The sequence below is a fragment of the Glandiceps talaboti genome, chromosome 6, assembly GCF_964340395.1.
Source record: "Glandiceps talaboti chromosome 6, keGlaTala1.1, whole genome shotgun sequence".
Classification (NCBI taxonomy): Eukaryota; Metazoa; Hemichordata; class Enteropneusta; family Spengelidae; genus Glandiceps; species Glandiceps talaboti.
The window spans coordinates 1039215-1055778 of NC_135554.1; the positions used below are offsets into that span (position 1 = coordinate 1039215).

Genomic DNA, 16564 nt, shown 5'->3' on the forward strand with positions numbered 1-16564 from the left:
TTCTACTACATAAATGTTCTTGTTAGACTTTCTACTACATAAATGTTCTTGTTAGACTTTCTACTACATAAATGTTAGACTTTCTACTACATAAATGTTCTTGTTAGACTTTCTACTACATAAATGTTCTTGTTAGACTTTCTACTACATAAATGTTCTTGTTAGACTTTCTACTACATAAATGTTCTTGTTAGTCTTTCTACTACATAAATGTTCTTGTTAGACTTTCTACTACATAAATGTTCTTGTTAGTCTTTCTACTACATAAATGTTCTTGTTAGTCTTTCTACTACATAAATGTTCTTGTTAGACTTTCTACTACATAAATGTTCTTGTTAGACTTTCTACTACATAAATGTTCTTGTTAGACTTTCTACTACATAAATGTTCTTGTTAGACTTTCTACTACATAAATGTTAGTCTTTCTACTACATAAATGTTCTTGTTAGACTTTCTACTACATAAATGTTAGTCTTTCTACTACATAAATGTTCTTGTTAGTCTTTCTACTACATAAATGTTCTTGTTAGTCTTTCTACTACATAAATGTTCTTGTTAGACTTTCTACTACATAAATGTTCTTGTTAGACTTTCTACTACATAAATGTTCTTGTTAGTCTTTCTACATAAATGTTCTTGTTAGTCTTTCTACTACATAAATGTTCTTGTTAGACTTTCTACTACATAAATGTTCTTGTTAGACTTTCTACTACATAAATGTTAGACTTTTCTACTACATAAATGTTCTTGTTAGTCTTTCTACTACATAAATGTTCTTGTTAGACTTTCTACTACATAAATGTTCTTGTTAGACTTTCTACTACATAAATGTTCTTGTTAGACTTTCTACTACATAAATGTTCTTGTTAGACTTTGTACTACAAAATGTTCTTGTTAGACTTTCTACTACATAAATGTTCTTGTTAGTCTTTCTACTACATAAATGTTCTTGTTAGACTTTCTACTACATAAATGTTCTTGTTAGACTTTCTACTACATAAATGTTCTTGTTAGACTTTGTACTACATAAATGTTAGTCTTTCTACTACATAAATGTTCTTGTTAGACTTTCTACTACATAAATGTTAGTCTTTCTACTACATAAATGTTCTTGTTAGTCTTTCTACTACATAAATGTTCTTGTTAGTCTTTCTACTACATAAATGTTCTTGTTAGACTTTCTACTACATAAATGTTCTTGTTAGACTTTCTACTACATAAATGTTCTTGTTAGTCTTTCTACATAAATGTTCTTGTTAGTCTTTCTACTACATAAATGTTCTTGTTAGACTTTCTACTACATAAATGTTCTTGTTAGACTTTCTACTACATAAATGTTCTTGTTAGACTTTCTACTACATAAATGTTCTTGTTAGACTTTGTACTACAAAATGTTCTTGTTAGACTTTCTACTACATAAATGTTAGTCTTTCTACTACATAAATGTTCTTGTTAGTCTTTCTACTACATAAATGTTCTTGTTAGTCTTTCTACTACATAAATGTTCTTGTTAGTCTTTCTACTACATAAATGTTCTTGTTAGACTTTCTACTACATAAATGTTCTTGTTAGACTTTCTACTACATAAATATTCTTGTTAGACTTTCTACTACATAAATGTTCTTGTTAGTCTTTCTACATAAATGTTCTTGTTAGTCTTTCTACTACATAAATGTTCTTGTTAGACTTTCTACTACATAAATGTTCTTGTTAGACTTTCTACTACATAAATGTTCTTGTTAGACTTTCTACTACATAAATGTTCTTGTTAGACTTTGTACTACAAAATGTTCTTGTTAGACTTTCTACTACATAAATGTTCTTGTTAGTCTTTCTACTACATAAATGTTCTTGTTAGACTTTCTACTACATAAATGTTCTTGTTAGACTTTCTACTACATAAATATTCTTGTTAGACTTTCCACTACATAAATGTTTTACAAAGCATCTCATTATCATACACATTTCATTTGAAACTGACTCAGTATCTGTCCAAAACAAAGAAAGCAAACTTTTTTTAAAATGAAAATATGACTTGGTTCTCTTCTAAGTTCTAGTAAATAATGAAAATAGCACCAATGGCATTGCAGCACAACTGTTCAGTTTTTTAAAATGTTTACCCACATGCCGTTCATTTGCTGAATGATTATCCAGCTGCCTAACCAATCCTGTTATCTTTGCAATATACACAATCATTTGGCTGTTGCTATGGGTGTGGTCTTGTTACTAGACATATTTGCATACATTTTTTGAATGGTTGTTCACTTGTCTATTTACCTGCTGTTATCTTTGTGATATGCGTACTGATTTGGCTGTTGCTATGGGTGTGGTCTTGTTGCTAGGTACATGTGCATACATTTTTTGAATGTTTGTTCACTTGTCCAAAAATCCCTGTTGTTACCTTTGTGAAATACATGACTTGGTTCTCTTCTAAGAACTAGAACTTAGAAGAGAACCAAGTCATATTTTCAACTGTTTGGCAGTTGCTATGGGTGTGGTCATGATTGCTAAGGATACCTGTTTACATTTTTTGAATGTTTACTGACTTGCTTACCTCATGTTATTTGACCAAAACACACTCCCAGCTGGTTGTTACTATGTGCATGGTCATTGTTGCTAGGGCCAAAATGTTTTACAGAAAATTTGCAGAATAACACTTCCAGTAACAGCTCACCAAGTTTTAGTCTCTTGACAAAGTACTTTCTGAGATAGAAGTTTTTGATCAAAATTCACATTTCTTACACCTAATTTGTATATCACTCATGAGATCATTATATGCTTGATATTTCTTCATCTATACATAACTAGATGCATCCCCATTAAATTTCAGTCCAATCTGCTCAGTAGTTTGGAAATAAAGACTTTTCACCAAAAAGGCACATTTGTAGCCCTAATTTGCATATCACATATAGAATCATCATGTAATGAACAAATCTAAATTATCATGCCCCTAAGAACATTCCCACTGCATTTCAGGCCAATCTGCCCAGTAGTTTTGGAGTTTAAGTTTTTTGACCAAAATCCCATTTTTTGACCAAAAAATGGCTAAATTGTATCATATCCCAAAGCAAATTGGGATGCATATGTAAATCATAGTTCCTTATCCATTTACTAAGTTTGAAAGAAATCGGTCAATGAATGTCCAAGAAATGGCTCTGGACGCACGCATGCACAGATGCACAGACGGATGGTGCCCAATTTATAACAACTGTGGCAATTAGGTGTTGCAGGAAGAGATTTTCTATATAATAGTAAATATTTGCTCAGTATGAACTAAAAATATTGCAGCCTAAAAATTGGTGTTTGTGTCTCCTCATCATAATCTGCATGTGTAAACACATATATTTGGGCAGTAATATTTAACATTTGTGGTTCAAAATCCACAGACTCTTTCTTATGGGTTGTCGGTGGCCGAGCGGTTAGCTTGTACGCCTCTTACCTCTGCAGTCTGGGTTCGAACCCACCAGGTGTTGGCTGAGTATGATTAAAAATTTAACCAGGTCTACATATAAGAAGGGTGATGCTCAGTTTGACCCTGCCGAACAATGCAGGTTTTCCCCCGGGTTCTCCGGTTTCCTCCTGCTTTTTCAACACTAGGGCACTAGGGCGCTGCTCTTGTGGCAACCATTCAACAAATTTCCGAATTTATTTGGACGAATAAAGTTAATTATTATCAATACCTTTTTCCTTAGGTTTCTTTTTCTTCTTCAGCTTGTCTCTTGCCAAGTCTTCAAGCATCTGTGCTTCAGCTTGCATATCATGCATTTGAGCTAAAACCACAGGATCATTGCCTCCACTCTGTAGATAAGCTAGTCTCATTGCACTGTAAAGCAATCAGGTATGTTTAAATTGTTACAAATCTCTACCATAATGATGATAAATATACTTTCACCAATTTGATATTCACAAAATGTGAGAACTCTTCATCACACCAAAGTAAACAGAGATGTACTACTTGATTTTAGACACTTATACTCTACTTGGTATCTTACCTCATTTCTGACACCAGTGATAACCAAATATGGGAGGTTATGAATATTCATTAATTTGAGGGTGTCATCATACTTTATTTCTAACACCAGTGATAACCAAATATGGGAAGACATGAATATTCATAAATTTGAGGGTGTTATCTTACCTTATTTCTGACACCAATGATCCAGAGTGGTATGGAATACTTATAATCTTCTTTTGACTTGGTGGTCTGTAAGAAACAAAACAAATCAATATCTATATACAATGACAAGATGTCAATTTTGATGGTTGTCATGGTTGTATGTTCATAATTGCTTTCAGTCAAGTCTTTCTTTATTCCAACAACTGAATATCTCTGTTTATCTCAGTAGGAGGGTTACACAAATACATAAGAACGAATAAAGGAGGTCATGTGAGTCAAAAGCACAAAGCAGCTGAGAAACAAAAATATATGTAAAGACTACACTGCAAATAAAAAGGAAATTAAATAGTCTCCCTGATCCTGAAACAATCTATTTTGCCTTTGTCACTACAATAGTTTTATCTATACATGACATAATTACGATGAACTTAGCCTCGTCAGGCTAATGGTATTCGGCGAAACGAAACAAAATGAAACGAAACGAAATGAAACAAGGCTTATGGTATTCAGCGAAACGAAATGAAACAAAACAAAAAGTTCTATATTTCAAATTCAAATTCCAGTTCTTTAGAGTAGTATAGTTTTCCTAACTATATCCCGTGGCTGAAACTAGCTGAACCAAAAGAAGGGAACAGACGAAAGGTACAACAAAATTTCACACAAACTCTGTCTTTTGTTTTGATGACTCCTTTGGAAATGTTGGCTGCTAAATTATTAAATATATTCTAAATGTAAAATTGATAAATATTTGTGTAGTCTACATGGTGATATCATTCACAGGCCGGATAGTCATATTTGAATTTGCCTTGCGAGTTCATATCATACATTGGTTTGGAACTTGGATAATTATATAATTTGTGTTACAACAGATAGCACTGACTCATATTATGTTATAGGTTAGGAAATTGTTTTACAATTTTTTTCATGTTTTATGTCAAATTTTGCGTAAAATACACATAATACAGGATTTGGTTACCATGGTAACAGATATTCATAAAATTACCACTTTTTTGAGCTCATGCAAATTGTGTAGAGAAGCTTGGAAAGGGCTAGGAGTCTAAAAAAAGAAGACAGAAAATGAGAGGCAGAAAAACATGAAGAAAAGATCATTTTAATTTGTACTTGTTTTTGAATTGACTGACCACTTCTTGTTATGAAACAGAAGTGAGAAAAAAATAGGTATGTAACAACATTTATAATGAGATTACATGAGATTACCTCCAGGGACGTCCTCAAGACAAAATAATAATGGTTTACATCTCAAATTTACAGACATATACAAAGACGAATTCTTATAACTTCAAAGCTCAACTTGAACTACAAATTCCAAGTAATCATGCCATCCATTTGCATGCAATAAGCACCTGACAGTGTATTCTGGCTGAAAAAAAGGCAGGTTAAAAGTTTACAAAATACAGAAAATCACCACCATAAAATGGTTGATAACTGTCTCCAGAACATAATATGCTCATAAAGTTTAAGTTTATAAAAAGGCAAACTTCATGCTAATAAAAGGAATAATATAACAAACAAAATTTGACCAGAGTTTAATTAATACACGGAATGCCTCTCATATGGGCAAAAACATATAGATTTTTGGTCCTACACACATTTTTGTAATGCAAAATGCTGATATATTGTAGATGATGTACCCCTTAATTGGAAAATTAATTATATGAATCTATACCAGATTTAAACTGAATGTCTCTCGTGAGGGCAAAACCATATATTTTTGGGCCTACACACATTGTTGGAATGCAAACCTCTGAAATATAGTTATTAATTATACATGATGTATTGAAAGTTAATGATTCAAAACTGTATGAAGATTGAAGCTTACATAGTAATCATATTGTGTAATTATTTTTAAAAAATCATTAATTATGCAAATTAACCATTCAGCTAATAAGTTACATCATCAAGCTTTAATGACGCAAGCACATCGTTAGCATAAATGCATGTACTAAATTATAAATTATATGGAATTTGAAGCCAGTATTCCACAGATATAGCTCAATTTCTCGAGATCGTTAATAATGCAAATTATTCATTAAATATAAAAGCTACATGAAGAAACCTTATGTGCGCATTATTATGGTTGACATATGTACTAAATTATATGAAATTTGCATTTCACATTCTTATTATAAAGCCTAATTACAGTAAATCGCTAATTATGCAAATTACTCATTAAAACTAGTAAAACTATGCTAACACCCTTTCTTTTCTTTTCTTTTTTTTTTTTTTTTTTTTAGAAAAGTGCACTTTCTTAGGGTTAGTGTATGTGCCAAATTATACAGAATTTGAGGAGTGTATGATAGAGCTTAATGACTGAATATCCTTAATTATTCAAATTACTTAGTAATGGTAAATGTTGTATCAACAAACATCATAGGACAGGTGCATATTATTATGGTTGATATATGTACCATATTAATTCAAATTGTGATCAGGAGAGGTATTGTTATCATTGATTGATTGATTGATTGATTGATTGATTGATTGATTGATTGATTGATTGATTGATTGATTGATTGATTGATTGATTGATTGATTGATTGATTGATTGATCGATCGATCGATCAATTGATTGATTGATTGATGATGACTCAAAGGGCCAGTGGACTAAGAATGACAATTAATCCGGCACTTAACGTCACGGATTATACTTCTTGTAAATCGATTCTAGGAAATCTGTAATGACCCTTATCACCCTTCCAAGTTTAGGATGACTAACTCCATTTCTCTGAAGAAAAGAACCGCCTCAACTCTTTTTTTAATTACAAATTTTGGCAGGTTTATAATACATTTTCTTTTGAAAATTATTACAAATATCGGCAATTTTTATTGAAAATGTCGTTCACAAACATATTACAAATGTCAGTTTATTACAAATATCGGTAATTATATTACAAATTTCAGTTGATTACAATAATGTTGGCAATCATTACGAATGTCGGTTGTACAAGGCATCCCCCTCCTGCAGTAGAGGGAATTTTATTGACATATTACAGTTGTTCAGGAGTCATTTCACGGCACCCCCCACCACCAAATCGGAAGAAATCGGAAAAGAACACAGTAAAAAGGAGACGGTTCAAGGTCAATGTAATACTTCTTAAACTTCTGAATCGAAATTCTTAAAGGATACTATTTTTCTTTATTCATCTGTGCATTAGTGTGTGAAATTCCAGAATGATATATTCATATTTGACGAAATTGAAACAGTATTTCACTTGTTTGTATTGTAATCTCCACGCACGTTGTAAACCTATTGAAAAATGCTATGATTTCACCGACGACTACAGGACTGAATATTCGCCAGTTCAATATTTTCAGTTTTCCTCCCAACTTTATAAAATTTCAGACAATAAATGATACATTGGTGTTTCACTCCTGTAAAATGACATTTAATACACACCCTCAGACAACTTCTAATACAAAAGAAGCAATTACAAAGGCTTGGTGTTTCACTCATGGACCATTACATTCTTGACACAGAGCTAGGCATGTATTTCAACTCTCGACTACCAATAACAGAGACACAATAAACACAGCAGGATCCTTTGCCCAATCACCCTGATCACTGATACCCATTGCTATTCTGTCACAGTGCAGTAAAAGCAGGCTACTAATGAAACATTACACATGGACTTGATGATTTTAATGACTGCAAATGTTTATTTTCTAAATGATGATCAACAACATAACAACTTGCAATTGACTACTTCTACATCCCCCACAGTGCATGGCACGTCTATACATAATTGTTTCTTATGCATTCGAAGTTGTTGAAGGGTATGTATTAAATGCCATGTTACATTTGTGAAATACAAAGCCCACATTTTAGCTCTAAACTTCCCTCTAAATTTGTATCGTTTTAGTTTGTTTTAATTTCATTCTCTCTGCAAAATTGCCTTAGGTTGATCATACAACAGTCAAGGCAGGTCTGTCCTGACCTGACCTGTAATCGGTCAGCAAATCGGTGTCAACATTTGTACAGAAAAAGACACCAGAGAAGGACCAATATAAAATATACATCTTTTTAAAGATATACACAACATTTTATTGGGTTTATTTTAGTTGCTTTAAATACTAATTGATTGGACTTGATAGGAGAGTGTATCTTACTAACGTATAAAAAGCACATGATGGTGTCAAAGGTTATTGTTATAATTAATGGCGTCTTCTATGAGGTTCTAAAAAGTACACTTGCATGCCAAATTCGAGCTCATAAACTTAAACAATGAAGTTAACAAAAACGTCTATATACCCTGCCACTACTGAAATCCAGATTTTCATGAAAATAACCAAGATAATGCATGCTAAAACCTTAAGTCAAAAATCAAGGGAGTGGGGAACAGCAAGTCAAGAATCTCATCCCAAATTGGTACTCAGCGAAACGAAATGAAACAAAACAAAACAAATGAAATAGGGCTTATGGTATTCTGCGAAACAAAACGAAACGAAACAAGACTTATGGTAGTCAACGAAATGAAATGAAACGAAATGAAACAATGCAACTGAAAAATGAAAAAAAAAATTACTTTTATTTTTAGGAGGCTTGTAACATATGCTATATCAGCATCCCTCATGATAGTTAGTGGGGATGGTGTCAAATCTGTTACACGAGGAAATTAAATTGGTTTAATATCACTTGGCACTTTACCATATATATGCTATCATTTGACTGTTGCCATGACATACTCTCATTGCTAGTCATATTTGCATACATTTTATGAATGTTTATTCACTTGTCTGTTGATTACTGTTGTTATCCTTGCAATAGGTACCACCATTCATTTGTTGCTATGGGCATAGTCTTGTTGCTAGGTGTATTTGACATACTCTCGTTGCTGGTCATATTTGCATACATTTTATAAACTCTGTTCTTGTCGTCTGCACATAGGGCAATTGATAAAAAAATAGCGCAAATATTGCGTTGTCGCACAACCTCGTGTTCAGGACAATGATAGATGTATAATTTTTTGAAGATTTAAAGTTGCAACCAAAACAAAATTTTCATACCTAATTTCCATCATCATAATCCAGCCATCCTATGTTGGAAGTGTACAAGACAAATATAGCAACATCCTAATCAAACTTTAAAGTGGTGTGTCTACAAAGTTTTGTACTTCTTTATATTTTTTATATCAATTTGGAACTAAATCATACCAATGTAACAAGTTTAACTTCTTGGTTGTCTTATTGTAATATTTCAAACACAAGCTACATTCAGTTTATATGGGTAGGTGATGAAACAGCTGTCTTACAACATATTACACAATCCAGTCATAAACCAAACTGGCCATACTACACACTTTACCACCAGAGGAAATAGTAAAGTAAACATTATAGCTAATTAACAATATACTGTTCTCACTATGTCAGCTATTAATGAGGACAAATCTACACATTCTCAACAAAGTTAAGCTCAATCTACTGGGTAATTTCAGAGTTGAAGATTTTTGAGGGAAAAAAATCATATAGAATAACACTTCTAGAAACATCTCACAAGTTTCAGACTCATTCACTTAGTACTTTGTGAGATATAAGTTTTGACCAAAATTCACATTTTTACACCTAAATTCCATATCACTGATGATCATTATGTGCTTAATATTTCTTCATCTATACATCCTGATGCATCCCCATCAAATTTCAGTCCAATCTGCTCAGAAGTTTTGAAATTAAAGACTTTTGACCAAAAAGACACATTTTTAGCCCTAATTTGCATATCACTGATGGTTTCATCATGTTACGAACAATTCTTAGTATAAACACCCTCAAGAATGTTTCACCCAAATTTCAGCCCAATCTGCCAGGTAGTTTTTAAGTTCTGGCTGTTGCTAAGGGCATGGTCCTGGTTGCTAGGGCCAATTTTGTCAACATGTTTTGAAGAAAATCTACTGAATAACACTTTCAGAAACATCTCACCAAGTTTCAGACTACTTTTTGACCAAAAATGAACATTTTTACACCTAATTTGCATATCACTCATGGAATCATTCTATGCTTAACAATTCTTCGTCCATACATCCCTAAATGCATTCCCATTAAATTTCAGCCCAATCTGCTCAGTGGTTTTGGAATTATAGATTTTTGACCAAAAAAGACACATTTTTTAGCCCTAATTTGCAAATCACTGATGGAACCATCATATGATGAACAATATTAGTAAAAACATCCTGATGAATGTTTCACCCAAATTTCAGCCCAATCTGCCCAGTAATTTTTGAGTTTAAGTTATTTGACCAAAAATCACATGTTTTGATCTAAATCACAAACCGGTGGTAAGATCATTTTGATTTGAACAATTTCCCAACTAGACACCCAAGGTAATGGACCCATCAAATATCATGGCAATCGGTTCAGCGGTTTTTTACTTTAAGTTGTTTACACACACACACACACACACACACACACACACACACAGATGCCGGGCGATTCCTATAGCACTACTGAACCTCAGTTCAGTTGTGCTAAAAATGAACTTCAGACTCCACTTCAATGAAGTCACATACACAGCATCTTCTGCCTTCTACAGGCATATTTACCGATTTCAATCATTCACTTAAGGAAGACATCAAAATCAAGTGCACTGTAATTACGGGCCGTAATGAGTAGCTCCTAGTTGCTCTGATATACTACGGTGAATATTCATGAACTTTACATTGTAGACAATAGAAAGTAAACACCTATTGTCCATCATTCAAGGGTCCAAACTACGATCATTTACGCGTAGTCTCAATTATAAAAAAAATTCTCAAAACAAAAGAGTGCATGCAGATCATTTTCAGCGTACTTTTTGTCAAAGTTGTCATTCATTCATTCATTCTAATAGCTTCTGAACAGTAAACATGTCCTTCCTCCATCATTTACTCCAATGAAGGTTAGAAGGTGTGGGGAATATCCAAATCGGTTGTGATCTTCTTTTCAATGTCACACCTTTCAACCCCACATGAAATATGCCAAGAGATATGCGCATATTCATAAGCCAAAGATAGTAATGTACCATTAACACCTATTGTCTTCGAATTACCAATCGGAGTCACAAGTTTTTATGCGTAGAGTAATGTAACAATTAATTCAAAAGGTTTCTTTTCGATTTATTAAAAAAAGCTGTAATTTGTGCAAAAATATTGTTTTTTTACTAATTTCCCGGACAGCAATTTAACGATGTTGCCAGCTAATTAGTGAGCAATATTGAGAGTTCAATTGACAAGTACCGAGACACATGTTTATTTTGTAACTGATGTGGCCGCATGTCGACACAGCAGAAACTCATTTCCATATTCATGTTACAATGTTTACACAAATTGCCCGACAAATTTCAAGTACATAATATTATACTTTCTGAAGGGGTCACTGCTTGTTGTGTCATGGGTATAAGAACAACAAAGTGTTTGAGATGTGTATGGAAATATCCTAGGTCACCGTATCACAGTATAAAAAATAGATGTATGCATGCATTTTCTTGATACACTATTCATAAAGTAACCAGCCTAAGAAGTTGCCGATAATATTTTACAAACACATTTTGAAGGTCACACTTGCAAGTAATATATACGTCGCATTGTTTGTAGACTAAATATCCTGATTGACATAGTCTGGACTGATGTACTCTGGCTCCAAATGTATCAAAGCATACAGATAGACAACGTTGTTGACAATAATTTTGATTGACACTTCCATTAGATAGCAATGGATGACCGTTCACATGAGCAGTGACACAAATTTGATAGGATCATTCTTCTTGTACATGACTGTCGGCAAGCCTTTGATTTCGACATAATTTTGCCATTTTATGGTTTTTAAATTTCATTTGCTACTCCCACGTTTGCCCCTGACATTCAACGTCTCTTCTCAAATCATGATAGTTTGACATGTCGACATAGTACAGCAGATAGCCTACACAGCGGAGAACCACTGCCGGTTTTAGTATGAGTAAACGGCAAATAACTAATTTCTTTTCTCCGGCTAGTAAGCCAGGTACGAGTATTGGAAATGATGGACAACCCACTAATACCACAACGAGACAGCAGGCAAATTGTGCCTTCCGAAATACTTCCCATGCTAGGCCTTTCGTTGTTATGGCGGCCAATTTGCACTTCCGTATGTGATCTGTGCCCTGTGTGCATGTCTGTTACTGTACATGTAACAATATCAGTATGTATCAAATCTCACATTGTCTTTACTTTTATTTATTTGAACTGAGCAATGGTTGAGTTAATTTACAAAATCTTCAGAGGAATTAGTGTGGTGTAGACATTCACTGGTAGAAAAGTAAAAAATGATTCACGCAATACTCAACTTCCAAACACGTACGGCACTGGTGAAATGACACAATATATGTTATCAATTTCACTTCACACATCAGTCATCTGCTATGAAATACTTTTCCGAGTACATTCACATTCAGTCTCACTTCAAGATGGAAATATCGTAAAATTAAAACCAGAGAACAAGTACCTAAATCGTAGACATCAATAGCAACTTTTACACAAATGATATATTCACAGATACAAGTACCTCCAATGCTCAGCATTTGAACTTTTATGGCTATGATGCTCACATGTCGGCCTAAATGTAGCGTTAAACTTTTTCAAAATAAAATAAAGAAGAAGAGAAATAAACATGCTCACTGAAACCCTACTGTGATGCTGCGATGGTGCAGTTGTATCGCCTCAAAATATTTTTGTTTTTTGAAAGAATAAAAGAATAATAATAGTAATAAAAAAATCTGAACTGAAGGGCACTATTGCGCAACATGTCTTGTTACGCTGTGTGTGACCACACACGTAGGGAATGGAATGGAACCCCAGTACTTCGATATTGATTGGGACTACGGTATCATTTGCCGGTTTTAGATACCGCCTTTTCCCATTACACGATACCTCGTACCTCCTCCATGCAACAATCAAACACTCAGAATGTATGGAATTTCCACAAGACTATAAATATTGAAGTTACATTTATTGTGTATTTGATTCTCTTTTGTCTAGTTGTAAAAAAAAATCATGGTTGGTGATACTCGCTACGATACTCGTTACGATAATTTTACTTCACCCAGGACTGTTACAATATCACGTCCATGCGTCAATCACAAACTCTGAATCGATGAGTAAGTTTGTAAAAACATTAAACCATGGTTGGCAATACTTGCTACAAAGTTACGATAATCTTACAATATTACGTCCATGATATGCATCAGTCACAAACTTCGAATCGACATTTCTACCAGTACGCTTGTAAAAGATTTATTTAGTATTGAAACTTGGATTTCTTGCATATTGAAATGTATTTGGTGAATATCGACCATGAACATGTGAACACTTGTACTCATAAGAAAAGTACAGAACTAGTTTCATCAGCACATTACTGGCTGGATTGCGTTGTTTTCGGTGACGATTGAAAACTACGACCAACTATGATACAGAATGATATCATCATTGGAAACACGGAAGATGTGAATCGCTATCTATTGTGTGTTGGCGACCAAAACAATGCGTATCTACGCTCAAAGACGACATCGTTAAGGGAAACAAAGAAAGGTGAACTAATTATCTATTGTCAGTTATTCATGAACTTGAACACCTCATTATCTCCTGTTTCACGGAGTACACAGGAGCTACTTGTCGCTACTCGTGACGACACGTAATTTGGTGCACTTGATTTCGATGTCTTCCCTTATGTTAGGAGCACTAAACTTTGTCGAAGTTGAGAACTTTTCAAAATGGGAAGATATGGTTCAAGATAAATGTTGGGTTTAAATGTTATATACTGTATGTCCTAAGTTTGTTTTGTTACATGGGATTTCTACAGTTACCATCAAAAACTTGTTTTTTCTATTCACAAAAATATTCACCTTTCAGAGATTTGTACCCTTTCACTTATACATTTTCCAATGCAAATACTCAAAGGATTACTCCACAATGTAATAGAATAACTATGAGTAGTTGCTATAGAAACCATAGAGAAAGAAATCTTGAATTAGAATTCAAATTTGTCAATTCATTACTTGTTACAATTTAAAGCATGATGTGACAATTACACAGCTATCTACAGTGTGATGGCCTTATTGTTAATTGAAATTATAATTATTAAATTATCTGTTCATAATATGAAAGAAAATATAATTATTAAATTATCTGTTCATAATATAAAATAAATTATAATTATTATCAGTTCATAATATGAAATAAATTATAATTATTAATTTATGTTCATATGAAATAAATTATAATTACAGCATGGATGTAGCAGCTAGTGACAGCACACTAACAATTTTAAGGAAAGACGATATCATTGTATGCACTTTAGTTAAGGTACATTAGGCATAATTGAGGCATAATTTGCATATCACTCATGGGATTGCCATGCCATGAACAAACCTCAATCTACACATGCAAAAGAATATGCAAACCAAATTTCATGTCAATATGTGCAGTAGTTTTGGACTTAAGTTTTTTTACCCCAAATCACATTTTTCGACCCATATCACACATCTCTGTTGCTATCGTTTTTATTTCAACATTTTCCATCTACAGTCTAAATAATGTTCATACCAAACACCAAGGCAATTGGTCAGGCAGTTTTTGACTTTAACTCATTTACTGTAATGCACACAGTGTGTATGTAAACGACACTCGCACACACACACACACACACACACACACACACACACACACACACACACACACTTTGCCACACTTTGCCACACTTATAGCAAGACTGAACTACTGCAGTGTTCAGTTGTGCCAACAATACACCAATCAAACACAATATCATAGAGTAACCAATCAGAATGCATGTCACAAGACTGTATTTCTTACTTGTATTGCAATGCAAGGAGCTGTTTACGCATAGTATCAAGAGTTCGTTGGTTTCTCTTTTCTTGATCTTTGAGAGCAGCAATCATCCTCTCAATACCAGAATCACTACTTTTCAAATCTTGCCTGCCTAATTCTGCGAGTCGTCTTCGGATCTCTGCAATGACAAGTCAAGAACAGATGCAGTGAATGGCTAAATTTTTACCTCCCTGAAAGGTTATGTTATGCTTTTGTCTGTTTGTGTGTCCGTGCCCACATCTGTGTCTGTCTGTGGACACGATATCTTAAAAACTACAGTAACCATGATTCCAATAAATCTTGCTACTCATCTTCCATATGCTAATCATAAGAACTGATTAGATTTTCAAAAGCATCCAATGAAGATAAGTTAGTAATTTACATAAATAACAAATTTTTTGTAATTAAGTGATATCTTGCATGAGAAGTAATTTTGCAAATTGCGCATAACTTAGCACATACATTGATGATAAAAAAACACATACATCTGCTATTTTCAACAGCATAAGGTTAGCTATTACACGATCACAATCATCGCCCAGTTGGTGTGCTTCCGGTATGGGTACATCTAGCTTGTCTGTCATTGTCATATTTTGCTTCCTCTGTTCAGTTTTCTAAGATGTCTGATCAACAGAATTGCTTTTCCACTGAAGTTTAGTAGACAACATTTAGTTATACTCTCTGACATGTAAATGTCATGTTTTTGCATCATGCATCATGAGATGTCACATTGACCTCATGCTTCCTTCGATGTCCTTATGAAACTAGGTCAAGGGTTAAATTCACCTCGGAGGTTTTTGCTAGCGATAACGTGGCCAGTGTTGTTTTACTGTGAAATTGTCAAATATTTTCCAAATAGTTATGAATTAATTTCTTATTTTACACTTTGGTTATTTTTAGTAGATATTAGAACGCCTGTGCAATTCATATTTGATTTTCCGACCTTAGTTTTTATTTCAATGATCGTCAGGTTCGAGTACTTTCCTAAATTTTGATAAATTATAGACAATCACACAGCTGTCTAGTCACCATGGGTGAATCAAATCGGCAGACAATCTATGCTTCACCTAGATAAATTCATACCATCTTGTCACCATTTCATGTTCTATAGCTAACTTGGGCCTTTATTACTATACCTTTATTAGTATACCACTTGATATAAGAAATGTTCAATACAGGTCCAAATTCAAACGAGAATACAAAAAATATTTGCATGTGTCTAGTTTTTCTTGTAAACAATAATTAGTTAATAGTTAGTTATTCTTCTTCCATGTATATATTGTATGTTGTAGCCGTATGTTTTTTGAACATAAGCCCAGACTATTGTATTTTGTTTGTACACTGTATGTATTTAAGGGGATGGACTTGATTAGTTACTTAATAACTACTTCCAATCTCCTCTTTCCCATTATCATGTAATTGTATTATTTCCTTTTATATTGTATGTTTAAATATTGGGAAATAAATCATATTATTATTATTATTATTATTATTATTATTACCTGTATATCATTATCATTTTCGGATTTCACCAGAATTGTTGCCTCATGACCCTGCTCAGAGCATATGATACAGTGAATGGTAAATTCACACACAGTAC

At 33.4% G+C, this 16564-nt stretch overlaps 1 protein-coding gene across 6 annotated transcripts in view; it reads right to left on the bottom strand.

Moving 5' to 3' along the window:
- LOC144436074 (uncharacterized) overlaps positions 1-16564 on the bottom strand; it is a 201940-nt gene that overhangs the window by 167489 nt on the left and 17887 nt on the right. For all 6 annotated transcript variants that reach the window (XM_078124743.1, XM_078124744.1, XM_078124746.1 and 3 more), the window contains 3 exons: positions 14950-15103; positions 4139-4204; positions 3681-3823 (listed from right to left, as the gene is read on the bottom strand). In XM_078124743.1, the coding sequence (XP_077980869.1) occupies positions 3681-3823; positions 4139-4204; positions 14950-15103 (363 nt within the window). The remainder of the gene's footprint in view (positions 1-3680; positions 3824-4138; positions 4205-14949; positions 15104-16564) is intronic.